Raw genomic sequence first — 16,498 nt, forward strand, 5'->3', positions numbered from 1 at the left:
GGGTGAGTAGAAAGAAACTGAAGACTGTATTCTCCTTCCACCATGCTCAGCTCATGCTCAGAGGTCTGAGCTGATATGGGTCCAGGCACTGATAAATTGGGACAGGTGGTCCAAAAACAGAGGGGCAACTGGATCCAATTTAACAGGGATTGGGATGGCAACCTTGAGCTTCAAGTTCCCTGAGTGCCTGGGAGCAGCATGTATCGGCCCCAAGGTGGAAGCTGGTGGAGGTGGCCTACGCTCAAACCTCCTGCTCCTTCTCCTCTGTGGGTCTTGGCAGGCCGGTGGGGCAAAGCATTGGTCTGCTCAGAGAAGAGCGAGGATCCTTCAAAGGGGAGATCCTGGAGAGCTTGCTGGACCTCTTGAGGAAGACCAGAAAACTGTAACCATGAGCTCCTGTGCATGGTTACCATTGAGATCATGGATCTGGCCGCAGAATCAGTTGTGTTCAGGGCTGCCTGCAAGGAGGCTCTCACTATGGTTTTCCCTTTGTCAACCAGAAAGAACAACACCTGGCTAGCTTCCTAAGGGAGCAGATCTTTAAACTTGTATATGACATCCCACCTATTAAAGTCATAGTGACCCAGCAGTGCCCGCTGGTTTGCTATTTTAAGTTGCATCCCTCAAGTAAAGTAGTTCTTTCTGACAAATAAGTCCAACTTTTTGGAGTCTTTTGGCCTTAGATAGCGTCCCCCATTGCCCTGGGTGATCTCTTTAATTGGTGGGCGAGACTACTGGGGAGCCCCGAGGGGGATACAAATATAAGAACTCATAACCTTGGACTGGCAAATAATACTTCTGCTTCGTATGTTTTGACATGGGGGAAGGGAAGCAGTGGATCTGCCACAGAACCTTAACAAGGTCCATGATACCCTCATTGAGTGGCAGGGCCACCCCTGAGGGGCCCTCCGCTGTCAAGACGTCCAGCAGGCTAAGAGAGGACTCTGTGACCACCTCTGTCTGGATGTCCAAATTCAAGGCCACCCACTTTAACAAATCCCGGAGATCCTTGTGGTCATCTTGGGAAGAAGACATGTCAGCTGTCTCATTCAGGGACGAGGAGGCGGAAGCCAGCATTGGTTGAGGGCCCTCCACCCCTCCTTCCATTTTGGCCAGGACCTACGGGCCCTCTTCTAGAAGATCGGTACTGGAGTCCGGATTGGGAGTCTCCCATTGAGGCACTGGTAGTGCTCTACTCTTGGAAGCCATCAAATAGGAGTGCCTTGAGAAAGGACCCTGGGCTGGGGGGGAACCTGCATGGGGTCCAAAATGGCCATTGCATTGGCACTGGCCCCGAAGGATGAGAGGGCCAAGCACTCGGTGGTACCATTGTGTTTGGTATGGTGGGGTAGAAGTGCCTCGGGGAGTAGTGCAGGTGGCTGTGAGGGCGAGAGGAGTGTGACCCCATTTTTGACTCTGAAGACAGAAAGTCTGGGCAAGGCGACCAGGGAGGTTGTGGACCCCATTGTTGCTGGAGATCAGTGCTGTGATGGTGAAGTCTGCGCTGAGGCTATCATGGAGGGTTTTCCCTTGGATGGTACCATGGGTCCTGATACTGGGTAGAGGCTGAGAGAAAATGGCTCCCTGTCTGACTGTACCAGTGGTGCCAATTCCTGCACTGCCGGAGATATAGGCACTGGCAACAAAAGCAGGTCCCTGGCTGCTGTGAATGCCTCCAGGGTTGACAGCACCGTAAACATACCGGTACCGCCTGCCTGAAGATGGAACCTCTGGAGCCAGAGTCAGCAGGGCCTGCACAGGCACCAGAGTCATTGGAATAAATATGTGCAAGCACTTGAAGAAGGTGTTGGACTGATTTCTAGTAGGGGCAATGTAAGCTTCCCTGACTCCCTGCCAACATGCTTCACTGGTGTCTTGGAGGGACCACATGTAGGAGTGAATGTAGTTCAGTATCCATGCCCATTCAATCCTAGGAATCTCTGATGAAATTACAGAGAAAAGTACAGTACCATTTGGCATGGATTGGATTTACCCAAACTTAATGATGAAAGTCTCATTATCATATTACCAAGACTCGAGTCCTCCAATACTCTCTCTAGATATTTTTAAAGGGATAGTCGTCAAAGTTGTCACATCTTGTAAAATTTTACACTCCATCTCTCTTTTAAAATATCTTTGTTGATGCAGAAAAAGCTACTATATCTACAAAATCAACAGCAACAAACTAAGATGCTGGTTTTGTTTGGCACGCTTTCTTTTGGCTCCATTTCAATCAGCCAAGCACGGAACTGAACTTGATTAGACTCCTGCGCTCTGAAGTATTTGGAAAACAAGGTTCTCATCAGTTTCTATTTCCTGCTTGCTCACAAACCAGAGGCACAAAGGAGGAGGAGGAATAGAATATTGTGCATGTGTATGCTTATTTCATGTACATGCTCACGTATGAATTGCTCACCCAGCTCAGCTCCTGGTAATTAGAGCCCTTGTTTGGGAGGATTTTACTATATTATGCAGTGTGAAAACAAAACACTCCCCACCATATATTTAGGGGTAAGTGGTCATATTTAAAATTTAGGTTTGGAACAATATCTCTTGGGATTGTCGGTGACGGACAATCAACTACTGTCTCTTTGAGAAAAACTTAGAAGTCACAGTCATTAATTTTTTTTAAAAAAATAGCTTAATCATTTTATTTATTCCCTCATTTGTATACGCTCTTAGAACTTAGAAAGTAACTTTCTTTTTAATGTTAGCCATTTACACTTTCTCCAAGAGTAAGGCAAAATTGAACACGTTAGACACTTGATTTTTGAAAAAAAACCATATTGGGCTTATTAAATGGAACACACTGTCTGTGATTCTTGAAGCCACAACAGCTACACCCTGACATGAATTGAAGCAGAGCACCAAGAGTAAAAGGATTAAAAAGAGGATGCAGTGGCCTTAAAGAGTCACCATCATATAAGAGGGAAAAGACCCCAAAATTTACCTATTTGAGAACCCATGTAAACATCAAATTGCAAATAATAAAATCTTGCATCTGTAACTGAGAAATAGACCAGTCTATACAGAGAAGTGAAAAGGAAAAAGACTAGCAGAGACCTCACATACAACCTCCATAGATTAGGAGGCTGCAAATGCGAAGACATCTTCTAACCTGATTTGAGACTTCGATGCCAGATTGGGGTGGAAGAACCATGAACCCACTTTGTCTCAAGATAAAAAGCCAACCCTAAGTTCTTGAAGGTGCAAAGAAACAAACTGAAAAATCTTTAATGTCATCATTATCAGGCTATGTGACATTAGGCCCAGACAGAGGAAAGATTTTAAGATATCGCTAACAATGCTCAGTACAAAAAATGCCAATCCCACCCTCCATCCCAAGAAAGGAGACAGGCTAGATATACTCAGGGTCATCAGTGGATTGTTGACTCAGGAATTGACAAAACATGGAAAAAACGCTATTAGTTACTCCCTGAGGACACAAGTAATTTCTCATTTTCCCCCTGGGCTCATGTCTATAGCTCCAATAAAATCTCTTAAAATGGGAAGGAAATCATCTAAACTAGCAACAAAGAGTCCTGTGGCACCTTATAGACTAACAGAAGTATTGGAGCATAAGCTTTCGTGGGTGAATACCCACTTCGTCAGACACCCACAAAAGCTTATGCTCCAATACTTCTGTTAGTCTATAAGGTACCACAGGACTCTTTGTCGCTTTTTACAGATCCAGACTAACATGGCTACCCCTCCGATACTTGACATCTAAACTAGATGATCCAGGCAGAAGGGAGAAATCCTTATGTAGTGAGAAGGATTGGCCAGGTCACCTGCTGGGACTGAACCTATGATACCTGGATCTAAAGGCATAAACATTTAATGCTTGAGCTAAGCACAGAAGCAGACTCGTCCATACACACCTTAAAAGGGAACAAAGAGCCAAAATGTGTTAGTATGGACACCACACTCCCATTTAGTTGGGGCAGCTCATTCTAAGTTTCAGAAGTCCACACAGGGCATTACTTGTAACAATGTCAGTGGAAGAGTTATCTATGGGAATTGGAACCAGGACTTCCACATCTAAAGGCATGAGCCTCTACTGGTGGAGCTAAAGGACCAGGTTGATTAGCTTGAAGGTGGCAGCATAAACCTCTTTATGTGGTATAGCCAGTGGAGGGGAACAAAGAACTACATTGTTGTAGCTTACTGCTGAGTTAGATGATGTAGTGTCTCTCAAAACTCTGAGTGCTGAGCAACAAATGAATGCTGGACCTAGAAATTGTTTCTGAGTTGCAACTCATCACCAACTAGGGAAAGAGGAGCAAAGGCCAGATACCATTAGAAAACAAAAGTAAATAGCACACTTTCCCTAAGTGGTACTGGCAACCGAACACTGGCAGTAATAAGGGTCTGAAGATAAAGTATCTGGCTACCTACTGAGGGCCCAGAATCTGTCTCCATCTTTATGCCTCTCCCGTGACAGAAGGAAAGCATCGGAAAGGGAGTCCCTGCCTAGGCCCTGGAGAAAGCAGAAGTGCTGGCACTTTCTATTCTGCCTGGTGGCAAACAGGTCCACTCGGGGAGCCCCTCACCTTTGGAAGAGCACCTAGACAACCTCCAGGTGGAAGGACCACTCATGGTGAGAGAAGAAAGACCTGCTGAGGTGATCCGCCAGCGCATTCCGGATGTGACTGGAATAATAGAGACTTGGTGGGATAACTCACATAACTGAAATACTGTCATGGATGGATATAAACTGTTCAGGAAGGACAGACAGGGCAGAAAAAGGCGGAGGGGAGTTGCATTGTATGTAAGAGAGCAGTTTGACTGCTCAGAGCTCCGGTATGAAACTGCAGAAAAACTTGAGAGTCTCTGGATTAAGTTTAGAAGTGTGAGCAACAAGGGTGATGTCAAGGTGGGAGTCTGCTATAGACCAACAGACCAGGGGGATGAGGTAGACAAGGCTTTGTTCAGGCAACTAGCAGAAGTTACTAGATCGCAGGCCCTGATTCTTATGGGAGACTTTAATCACCCTGATATCTGCTGGGAGAGCAATACAGCAGCACAGATAATCCAGGAAGTTTCTGGAAAGTGTAGGGGACAATTTCCTGGTGCAAGTGGTGGAGGAACCAACTAGGAGCAGAGCTCTTCTTGACCTGCTGCTCACAAACAGAGAAGAGTTAGTAGGGGAAGCAAAAGTGGACGGGGACCTGGGAGGCAGTGACCATGAGATGGTCGAGTTCAGGATCCTGATACAAGGAAGAAAGGAGAGCAGCAGAATACAGACCCTAGCTCGCACTCCACAAGAAATAGAAGACTCTTGACCTCCCTCTGGGAACTGATGCAGGGCAGTGGACACCGGAAAGAGAACATGAAAGGGGAAAGGAGTTACAAGTAGAGAACTGGCTTGATATTCATTAAAGATAATCCTTGCTAATTTGAGGTTGCGAGGGAAAACCATCCATAGCAACTGTGATAAGGTACAACTAGTATACATTATCCGCATGCGACCACCTGGCTTTAGACAGGTGAGAAATCCCTTTTGCTTACAAGCAAAAGAACCCAAGCTCCCAGAAAGTGGAAAGATGTACAAATACCAGTGGAAGGAGTAAGTCCTAGAAATAATTATGCTCAGGCATGCAGGAGTGAACCATCAGGAAGGCCAAATCCACAACTTCGGGAGTTGCAAGCTAGCAAGAGATGTTAAAGAGTAGACAAGAAGGTTTCTTCAGGTTGACCATTTAGGCGAAACAAGAGGGAAGTCAAAGGATAAATGTGGGCCCCTTACTGATGAGTGGAGCAAAGCCTTAGTGACAGAGGAATGTGGAATAGAAGCTCAATGAGTAGCATATAGGATCTTATACTCGCCTCTTGTCATCAACCTCACAAGACCCATCTCCAGAGCTACTAGCACTGGATAGACAGGCAAGTATTGGGAGGAGAGACAGTCTCCTTCTGGAGTTAGGATGAAAAGAAGAAGTTGGTTTCGGTACTAGTTTAGAAAATGGACGATGCGAGAAGTCCACTGCCGGGTCTGGCAGCTCTGCTACTCACTGAAGAGAATGCCTAAAGGTCACATGTTGGGCTGGATGTCGATAATAGGTGTGACGATTGCTCATTGCCTATATCTGTTGAGAAAAACACATGTGGACTAGAAGAGGATGGTCCACGGATACTTGGTATAATATGGCTAACGGTCAGTGCCCAATACCTAAATATCTGGAAGGAGAGGACCTAGGGAACTTAACAGGCAGAGCCTATCCTCATCTCACGTCAATTAGAAACATTCAATGGCAGTTCAGGTCCCTTCTACCGGGCAATCAATCTGAAGGCACTTAGAGGAGAGGAGAAGTGATAAGCGAACTGCTGAGCTATGGATCACCAAGGCATAGTCATAGCTTTGACTACCATCCTTAAATGTGTCCTTGTACACATGAGGAAATATCCGGACTATGTGTGAGAGGGGAGGAAAAGCAGTGATTCCAGGTATATGCACCTGACTTTGCCTAGCACAAGCCCTTTTAGATGAGTCCGCCCACAAGTTATGTCTCTGCCACCAATATAAAAAGCTATGTGTGCCTGCCGATACATGAGACACAATGGACGGATACCTCGTTAAAACAGGCGAGAGTCAGATCGAACTACAATTGAGGTATTAGATCTGTAAATTGTCATCCTCTTCCAGATGGCAGTTCCTGCAGACGGTTAATCAAGCAGATGGTTGTCCGCAAAATGTCAGCTCAATGGGTGGGTTTGTTCGCAATCTAATATCTTCAGTAAACTGATCTGTAATGGATGATGAGGACCTCAGCTCTCAGCAATGTTATTGGTCAGTGACACTTAAACTGTGGAAAGTGAAGCCTAGATATGATTCTGGAGGAGTATTGGGAGTATGATACAGAGAAATCCTAGTACAAATTAGAAGATTTGGGATGCCAAAAGTAAACCTACATAGCCTCTCTTTCTAAATTCAAACTAACGCTTTGCAGTAGTACTCGACACTGGGGACACTAAGAATCCGTCACCTTCTAATATGTTACGGACTAGAAGGACCACAACTGGCTAGGTACTAGTTCATGCAAAGAACCTTGAGGGTCTCACCATGTTGAGACGAAGAAGCTGGGTATATGGAGCTTCAACGAGGCTTGTGTGTTGGTCCTTAAGCTGAGTGCCACCAGAAGAAGCTAAATGCATACTCTTGGGAGTTAAGTATGTATGAAGGCATTGCCACATAGCCCGAGGATGTGAATCAAATTTGCGCCTCTTCCTAATCTTAGAACAATTGTGTGAAGCGTCACAATATGAGAGTACTGGGATACATTTTAGCGAGTACACTACACTACAAAGGATGTGAAAAATTGGTAGAGAGAGCATCAGAGGGCACCACAAAAGGATGAGGGACTGGAAGCACATGCGTAGCTCTATGAGAGCAGAAAGGAGGTAGGCTTTAAGGGAAGACTTTTGAGGCAATCAGATTAGCCTGTAAGAGAGCAGGGAAAAGCACAACGGCGGAATTATAGATAGGTGCTTTCAACAATCTGAAAGGAGGTTACCAAGAAAGAGTAAAGGCCTTGTACCATCACAAATAGAAAGATATATGGTCAACTTGAAGTTGCAATGGCGGGGGAGGTTTAGAGTTGAGATTATTATGGAAAACTTTGTTCACTAGGAGGGCGGTGAAGGACTGGAATGGAGGTAGCCTACGGGAGGTGGTGATATCTCCCTCCCTAGAGGTTTTTAAGGTCAGGCTTGAGAAAGCCCTGGCTGGGATGATTTAGTTGGGAATTGGTCCTGCTTTGAGCAGGGGGTTGGACTAGATGACTTCCTGAGGTCCCTTCCAACCCTGATATTCTATGATTCTATGCCACAGAGGTGCGATGCCTCCAGATGGATGTCGTGCTGGATGCCAAAGTCCCACAAATGAAGGGCTTCCTTACAGACGGCCATCAAGCGAGCGCCCCCCTTGCCTGTTGATGTAAAACATTGAGGCTGTGTTGTCTGTGAGTATATGTTCACTTTGACTGGAAAGGTGTGACAGGAAGACTCTGCAGCTCCTCTGGGGATCACGTCCCTTGGGTCTGCAATGTGCTGAGATGCGCTCCCCAGCTGAGGTCGGAGGCATCCAATATCAGAGATATCAAGGGTTGGGACTCTCAAACGGAACTCCTTCCAGGACCACCTTTGGATCCGTCCACCATTGCAGGGAGGCAAGTACCTTTGGTGGAATCATGACGATCTTGTCCAAATGGTCTCTGGGCAGGGTGTAGATTGTGCAGACCCGGCCCATGGTGAGGGGATACGTAGAGATGCTGGCAATGAGACCTGCCATTGTCTCAAATGCTCTGGCACGGGTGGAGTCGAGGACTGTTCCGATGAATTCTATGCCTATGCACCAGGACTAACATTGATTTTTCCTTGTTTAGCAACAGGCCCAGAGCACAGCACATCAGCTGCAGCACTGAGATGTTATGTTGGACCCGAGACCTAGATAAGACCCTTGATGATCCAGTCGTCAAGGTACGGGTAAACCTGGATACCTTGCCACCTGAGGAAGGCCACCACCACCGCCATGCATTTGGTAAACACCCTTGGAGCTGTTGTCAGGCTTAATGGGAGCACTGTGAACTGGTAGTGAGTGGGACCTACTGTGAAGCACAGGAATCATCTTTGTTCCTGGAATACTGATACATTGAAGTACGTGTCTTTCAAATCGAGGGCAGCGTACCAGTCTCCTGGATCCAGGGAGGGAATGATGGAGGTCAGGGAGACCATGAAGAACTTCAACTTCTTGAGATATTTGTTGCTGTCTTACAAGTCCAGAATGGGTCTTAGACTTCCCTTGACTTTGGGGATTAGAAAGTACCAGGAATAGAATCCCTTACCCCTGTACTCCCGAGGGACTTCCTCCACGGCCCCCAACTGCAGAAGGCTCTGAACCTCCTGAATGAGGAGTTGCTCGTGACAAGGGTCCCTGAAGAAGGATGGGGAAGATCAGTGAGGGCAGGGACAGAAAGAAATTGGAGGGTATAACCCTGCACCATGGTGTTGAGCACCCAACAGTCCAAAGTTATGGAGGCCCATGTAGGGAGGAAAGGAGACAGGTGGTTGGAAAAGTGCAGCGAAGCAGGATCAGGGATACAAGCTGGTAGGTCACCCTCAGGTGCACCCTCAAAATGCCTTCTTGCCACCCTGTTGTTTGTGAGTAGAACTTGACTGGGCAGAGGACAGTGGCTGGTCACCTGGCCGAGGTCTGTAACCCCTGCTGTTTTTATGGGCAGGTTCCGACCTGGGCTGTCTCCCAGAGCCCTGGGCCTGTTGCAGCTTGAACCGCTTTTTGGCCGGGCCTGGGGTCTAGAGGCCCAGAGTCGTCAGCATCGCGCGAGTCCTTGAGCCTGTGCAGTTTTGTTTCTGTTTCTTCAGCAAACAGAGCTTGTCCATTGAATGGGAGGTCATGGATTGACTGCTGTACTTCCATTGACAGGCCCGACAACTGCAGCCAGAATGCCCTCCTCATTGAGATGGCCGAGGCCATGGTTCTAGCCGCAAAGAATCTGCCACGTCTCAGGTCACCTGGAGGGCCGCTCTGGCCACTGATTTTCCCTCTTCGAGGATTGCATGGAACTCCTTCTTGAGGTCCTCAGGCAGTGAATCCTCGAATGTGGCATGGACTGCCACATATTAAAATCACAGCAGCCAAGCCTGGTGGTTGGCCGCCTACAGCTCTGTAGTAGTAGGATTTTATGTTTGTATTTTATATAATTTAGAATGAAGGATAAAGAATAATAATGGAGCAGGTATTAAATGTATTAGTGTATGATTTCACCATATCCTGCCAGCCACCCTTTCCGAAGAGCAGAAAGGAATGGCCTAATGGGCCATTTGCGTAAAGATGCATCAGCCAGATTCTGTGTCTGGGCTGATTTCAAGGCAGTAACAGACCTCTTAGGGTCACCAATTTGTTGTAGGTTTAGCATTTTAAAATAATTAAAAGAATGCCATGATTGTTTTTCTTTTGCATTGTAATTTGATGTTCCTGTTCAAAATGTTCTGTGTAAATTAATTCCGTTTTGTGTGTGAATGAGGAATGTGTGTGTTAAGAGACAAGTGTGAAGGCCATCGCTGAACCAGATGTTCTAGGGAGAAACCAGAGACAGACACAAAGGCACTAGGAGGCTGCAACATGCCCCATTGAAATGTCAGAGGAGGGCAGATTGATGACTCTAAAGATGAGACAGAAACCTATCAATGGGGACAAGATTGCTGTGACCAAAACAAGCATGGGATAACTCCCTGAGGAACTTGATGTAAAGAATGAGAAGGACAATTTAAGAAAACAAGCATTCATCAAACAAAAATTGATTACACCATAATGGTGCAAAACTCATTGGTCCCAATGAAGGAAAATCACTATATAAACAGGGTGCCTAGCCATGAAACTTTGGGTTCGTCCTGCCAGGACTTCCCCGGAGCATCGTGTCGCGACCCAGTGGAAGCCGGCTCCTCTCTATCAGTGATCAACCTAGCTGGCCATTAGGTTGATCCGGACTCTGGACTGATAACTATAACATTGACTGGCAGGACAGTGTGTGTGTGTGTGTGTGTGGTGTGACTGAATGCATACGGTAATTGTTGTATCTTCAATAAACACGGCGTATTGCCCTTTTCCCTGAAAAAGATCCCATGTGCTATTTATAAGTATAACAGTTGGACACTCGAGGACAAATAAATCTTTCTTCCAAACATATCAAGCCCCTTGGAGTCTATTTTTTGGGGTGGAGCCTGGCTGGTCTTGCCTTTCCCGCTCATTAAGAATGGAGACAACTAGGGAGCTTGGGGCAGGGTGCAAGTAAAGGTTCTCGTGAGCTTTAGCAGGCACATAGTACTTGTGTTGTGCCTTTTTTGAAATAGGGGGCAGTGGTGAGGGGGTCTGCCACAGAGACTTGTTGATCTTTGCCACCCTCTCATGCAAGGGCAACACCACCCTGGCTGGGAGCGCTAAGGACACCAAATAGGGAGTCTGAGAGTTCCTCCCGCTCCTCAGCATGAAGTCCCAAGTTCAAGGTGACCCTTCTAAGCAGCTCCTGATGGGTCTTAATATCATCCTGTGGGACTGGATGAGGGGTCCTGTAATCGCCTCATCAGGTGACGACAAGGAGGAAGCCAGTACTGGAGGATCTGCCACCTTTGAAGGCTGCTCGGCTGGTTACTCCATGGGAGTTGGATGGAGCTGAGGAGTCTTTTCCACAGAGCCCTCTGCATCAGGGGGCAGTCGGGAGTCCATGGCTGATGGTTTATCCGAGGCACCAAGGCTGAGCTGAGCCCTTGCAAGGGCTGCAGGAACCCCCAAGGATTCCAAGGGGCAGGCCACTGGCTCTGGGGCCATGATGCAACAGGTGGTGCAACCTGTAGAGTGGGCATCCCTGGTGCGGGGCCCTGGCCTGCTGGTATGGACCCCTGTTTGGTACCAGAGTCTGAAGAGAAGGGATCACGTCTGAGAGACCAGGACCGTGCCGACTGTTTGTCCTAGTTGCAACGGTGCCAATTCCAGCCCTGCAACAGGGATCTGTCAGAGGGTGATGAGTCCCCGCGCCGAGCTCCCGGAGACTAATAGCATTTGGCAGATCTGCGATGGTGGCCTGACAATTGACTCTTCATGCTTCTTTAGTGGTGCCAGTCCATTGAGTGGGACTGAGTTGGCCGTCGAGGCGGGGAACGTCAACCTGATTGCAGTGACCTGTACCAGTGCTTCGGCGACCAGTAGTGAGGCTCTAGGGACCATTGGCTTGTGCCCCTGGAGGGGTGTTGCACACTCGGGAAGCAGCTAGGTCAGTCCCGATATCAGGCCTGCAGGAATAGGCACACATCCATGGGCCTGGGCCAAGTCACTGGCAATCTGTGCCTTGAGCCTGGAGAGTGGTGCCTTGAGTCCTTCGAGCTAGCCTCCCTATGTCCAAGGCCTGGCAGTTCCACACGGGCAAGCACTGATGGGACACTCCTTGAGGAGGAGAGTGGTGCCGCACAGATGAGGACTGCTGGAAAGGTCCCATGACAAGTTTGCCCTTAGAATGGGGCACCACCGTGGCTGGTGTGGGCGGCACCAGTAACAGTAAGATGTCCTGCACCGCCTGCAAGGCCTCGGATATTGACGACATGTTCAGGTGCTGGAAGCCCATGTCACTGTCTGGGGTGGCAGGCGCATCACGGGATGGGCTAACCCGCTTGACTTGGGTCGGGGCCTAACGCCTGAACGGAGGTGAAAAGCTGTCCTGCACAGGTCTTTGCTCCTCTCAGGCCCTCTCCTTTCCTTTACTGGATGTCAGAGATCGTCCCCTCCTGGCCTTTCTTTGCCTCCTGACCCGTGCCGGGAGGAGGGAGCGGGGGGAGGGAAATCGGCATCGGTCCAAAGGTGGCACTGGTGGAGCGCTCGGCACTGATACTGCAGTACTAGGAGCAGAGTCAGACCTGGATGGCTCTGGTGCCAGTGCCAATTCCAGAAGGAACACCCAGAGACATATGTCTCACTCCTTCTTTGTCCAAGGTTTGAACCCCTTGCAGATCCGACACTTGTCACTGATATGGGTCTCGCCCAGGCACCTCAGACAGCTACTATGAGGATCACTGATTGTCATTGTTTTTTGCAGAGATTACAGGGTTTGAAGCCTGGGGATCGGGGCATGCCCAGTCCCTAGGCTGAGTCCCGTCTGGGACTAACCAACTACACTAAGGGAAACTACTAACAACTTTTAACTATTTACAGAAAAAAGTTTGTCTCAATGGATTAAGAACGAAAAGACTTGCCAAAACAAGAGATGTTCCAGCACCACATTGGTGGTAAGAAGGAACTGAGAGTGGGGGGAGCCGGCGATGCCCCTTATACCATGCCATACAGGCATCACTCCAGAGGCTGCCAGAGCTGGTCCCCTACAGATACTGCTGAGGGAAAAACTTCCAGCACTGGTGCATGTGGCAAGCACACACACCTACAATGGAATTGACATGAGCAAGCACTTGAAGAAGTAGTAAGCATGTTGAGGGCAGAGAACAGTCTCCCTGTTCCAACACTAGAATAATTATTGATAAAGTGATCATCTTGAACTTCTGAACCTTGACAAATTTGTTGAGTGCGGTGAGCCTAATATGGGTCTCCAATCTCCCTTTTTATTAGGTATCAGGATGTAACAAGAGTAAAACCCTTTCCCTCTTAGATACTGAGGTACTGGTTCGATGGTTTCTACACTGAGTAACTGTTCTATCTCTTGTTGTAATAGGCTCTCATGAGAAGGGTCCCTGAAGAGAGATGGGGAAGGGTGTTAAGGGGGGGAAGGGAGATGAAATGAACGGAGTACCCATCTCAAATGACCTCCAGCACCCATATGTCAAAAGTTATCTGTTCCTAGACATTGCGGAAAAGGACAAGATGGCATACGTAGGGCTGAGAAAGGTTGTCCAAGGTTAGATGGATTGGAGGGAGTGATCTGATGGCACCTTGCCAACCCATCAAAACTGTTGTTTTGAGGTGTATGGCTGAGAAGAAGTAGATTGAGGGCCCAAAGGTTTTCCACTTGGCGAACCTACACTTTTTTCTTTGGGGCTTGTAAGTGTTGGATTGAATATTGTGATGAGCGGGGGCTGAATGAGGCCTGAGGACTATATTTTCTCTTCTGCCCAGGTATGTAAATTCCAAGCGACTAAAGAGTAGTCTCTGGAGTCTTTCAGTATGTGGAGGGAAGTGTCCATCTTGTCCGCAAACAATTTTGTACCTTCAAAGGGAAAGTCTTCCATGTTAGTTTGAACCTCTTTGGGGAAGACTGATAAGTGCAGCCAAGAGGCTCTTCTCTTCATGATGGAAGTGGAGAAGGAACATGCCGCTGTGTCAGCTGCATCGAATGCCAACTGGACAGCCATCTTAGCCACCAATTGCCTCGTTAATGATGGGTTTGAACTGGTCCCTGTGAGAATGTGGGAGCTGCTCAATAAAGGAACTGAGTTTCTAATAGTTGATATAATCATATTTTTCCATTAAGGCTCGATAATTTGCAATATGGAATTGTAAAGTGGCTGATGAATAAATCTTTCTCCTAAAGAGATAGGCACTTCCAATCCCTATTGTAGGGGGTGGATTTCATGTGATGTTGTTGACTATGTTCATAATGATCAAATTAGGGAGCACATGGGAGGAGACAAATTCTGTGTCTTTCGCGATAAATAATATTTCTTATTGGCCCACTTACATGTTGGCGGGACCAACACAGGGGACTGCCATATAAGTTTAGCAGGATCCAAGAGAGCCTCATTGATAGGAAGGGCTACTGTGGATGAGGCAAACGAGTGTAAAATGTCCAACAGTTTATGGTGTGACATGGTCACCTCCTGCAGTGTTAACTGTAATGCCTCTGCCACTCTTTGAGCTAGCTCTTGAAAAAGCTTGAAGCTGTCTTTCAACAATGGTGGATGGGGCATTACTGTCTCATCTGGTGATGAAGATGAGAAGTTAGTCTGGGATGTAGCCTCTTCCTCAATATCGACCTCTTGTTCCTCCCTTACCTGTTCAGGGGCCTTAAACACTCTAGATGCAGTGGCCGAAGGAGAGCATCTCATTGGTTCCTGATAGGCCATGCTAGAGCCTTGAGAAGCACAATGCCTATATGCCTGCCAAGGGTCCCTGTCAGGCCACTGGGATGGTGGGAAGAGTCCCAGTTATTGGTACCATGGCTGCCCAAACCAGGGAGATTGAGGGTCAGAGAGACAGTATGGTTGAGGTCCGTATTGGTAATGGGTATCACAGGGTGCCTGAGAGGAGCAATGGGAGACTACATCCTCCTGCTCACTGTGTGACTCTCCACTCAAGAATGGTGGTGCATGGCATGATGTCGAAGGTGAATCTGGAAGCTGAAGTGGACTTGATACAGAGCTCCAGCCCTGAATAGAGGTGAGTCCGGGGCATCAGACACAGAAAGGTCTCTTGAGTATTAGAAGTCTGGCAGTGCCATAGGCATCAGTACCAATAGTGGTTGGCAGCACTAGTATGACTACATTGATGGTGTTGGAGATGCAGTCCAGGCTGAACGATCTTGCCAGCGTCCAGTGTGCCAAATATAGTACTGACATTGATGTCCATACCAAAGGAGCCTTCCCCAAGGGAGAGTCTCTATCTTTCTCTTACCCTATCAGTACCGATGTTTCCTTGCCTCTGCCAGTGGGTCCTTAGGCATACACTCTGGTATCGAGTCCCCAGATGGGACGGGGCAGTTAGGGTTGAAGAAAAAATGAAGTTTTATTTTTTTTAAAAAATCTTTAAAGAATAAAGAAATGTAAAAGAAACTCAAGAAATAGTTTCGCCTTTTTTACAAGTAGTAAGTCTTTATAAGTTAATGATCTGATAATGGACAGCTAAACTCCATCTCTAGCTGGGGAGGTTAAGAAGGAACTAAAGAGGGTTTGCCTGCGCAATGCTGGTTAGCTTCATGACAGAGATTAGGTAGGGGACAGCACATGCGCAGGCCAGACAGACACTGCTACCAAAAGTCTCAGATCAGCAGTGCAGGGATGCAAACACATCTACAGCGGTGCACCCACAGGGACACTACTTGAAAAAGAAATTTATTACCATATTATAATACTTTCAATGACACACTCATTTTGGGCCTAACTCTATTTAATGTCTTTTTAAAAATAATGATATATGGAGAAAACGGTAGGAAGGAAAACCATTTTATTATTGCAAATGAAAACCAAACTTTTGCTAAACTATCCCAAACTGGTCTAGGCACTCTCACCTGTCATCTGTGCTCTGTTCATCATGCAAGAGGCGCTCTTTATTTAAACCTATCTTTTCAAGCTCATGCGTAAGTTTTTCAAGATCATTATTCATTTGTTGGGTCTTCAGTTTTTCATTCACCAAATCCTTATGTAAAATAAACAAACAAATAAAAAATCAATCTAAAATGTTAAATTAATAATGTAGACTTAATTTCTGGAAACTGTCTATGCATTAAATTTCTATGATTACATGTAGCTTGTACAACCTGTTAAAATAACTTCTTCCGTCCTCCCAACTATACCTCTACCTTGATATAACGCTGTCCTCGGGAGCCAAAAAATCTTATGCATTATAGGTGAAACCATGTTATATTGAACTTGCTTTGATCCACCGGAGTGTGCAGCCCTCCCTCCACCCAGAGCACTGCTTTATCGCGTTATATCTGAATTCGTGGTGTATTGGGTCACGTTATATCGAGGTAGAGGTGTATTAACACCCAGTTAAATCAGAATTTATATCCTAAATACAAGTCTGATTTCATCTTTGATTTTTTTTTTTGCATGACTTCCCTTCTAAACTTGATTTGAACATGAGGATAAAAAAATACCAAACTAGTTTAGCAGTATCAGAGTGAAACATATGCATGATAATTATTAAAGTTTAACTACAATATTTAATATATAAATACTATTAATTGAAGCACACCAACAAGACAGGAACATGATTTTTTCAGAAATTACTAGTAGATATATTTTCTGAACGTTATAACTGTTTAAA

At 46.6% G+C, this 16,498-nt stretch overlaps 1 protein-coding gene across 9 annotated transcripts in view; it reads right to left on the reverse strand.

Annotated features, from left to right (window-relative positions):
* The window catches only part of CCDC88A (coiled-coil domain containing 88A), a 341,661-nt gene that overhangs the window by 76,127 nt on the left and 249,036 nt on the right, over positions 1 to 16,498 (reverse strand). For all 9 annotated transcript variants that reach the window (XM_032784366.2, XM_032784364.2, XM_032784363.2 and 6 more), the window contains one exon: positions 15,738 to 15,865. In XM_032784366.2, the coding sequence (XP_032640257.1) occupies positions 15,738 to 15,865 (128 nt within the window). The remainder of the gene's footprint in view (positions 1 to 15,737; positions 15,866 to 16,498) is intronic.

Source organism: Chelonoidis abingdonii, chromosome 3, assembly GCF_003597395.2.
Source record: "Chelonoidis abingdonii isolate Lonesome George chromosome 3, CheloAbing_2.0, whole genome shotgun sequence".
Classification (NCBI taxonomy): domain Eukaryota; kingdom Metazoa; phylum Chordata; order Testudines; family Testudinidae; genus Chelonoidis; species Chelonoidis abingdonii.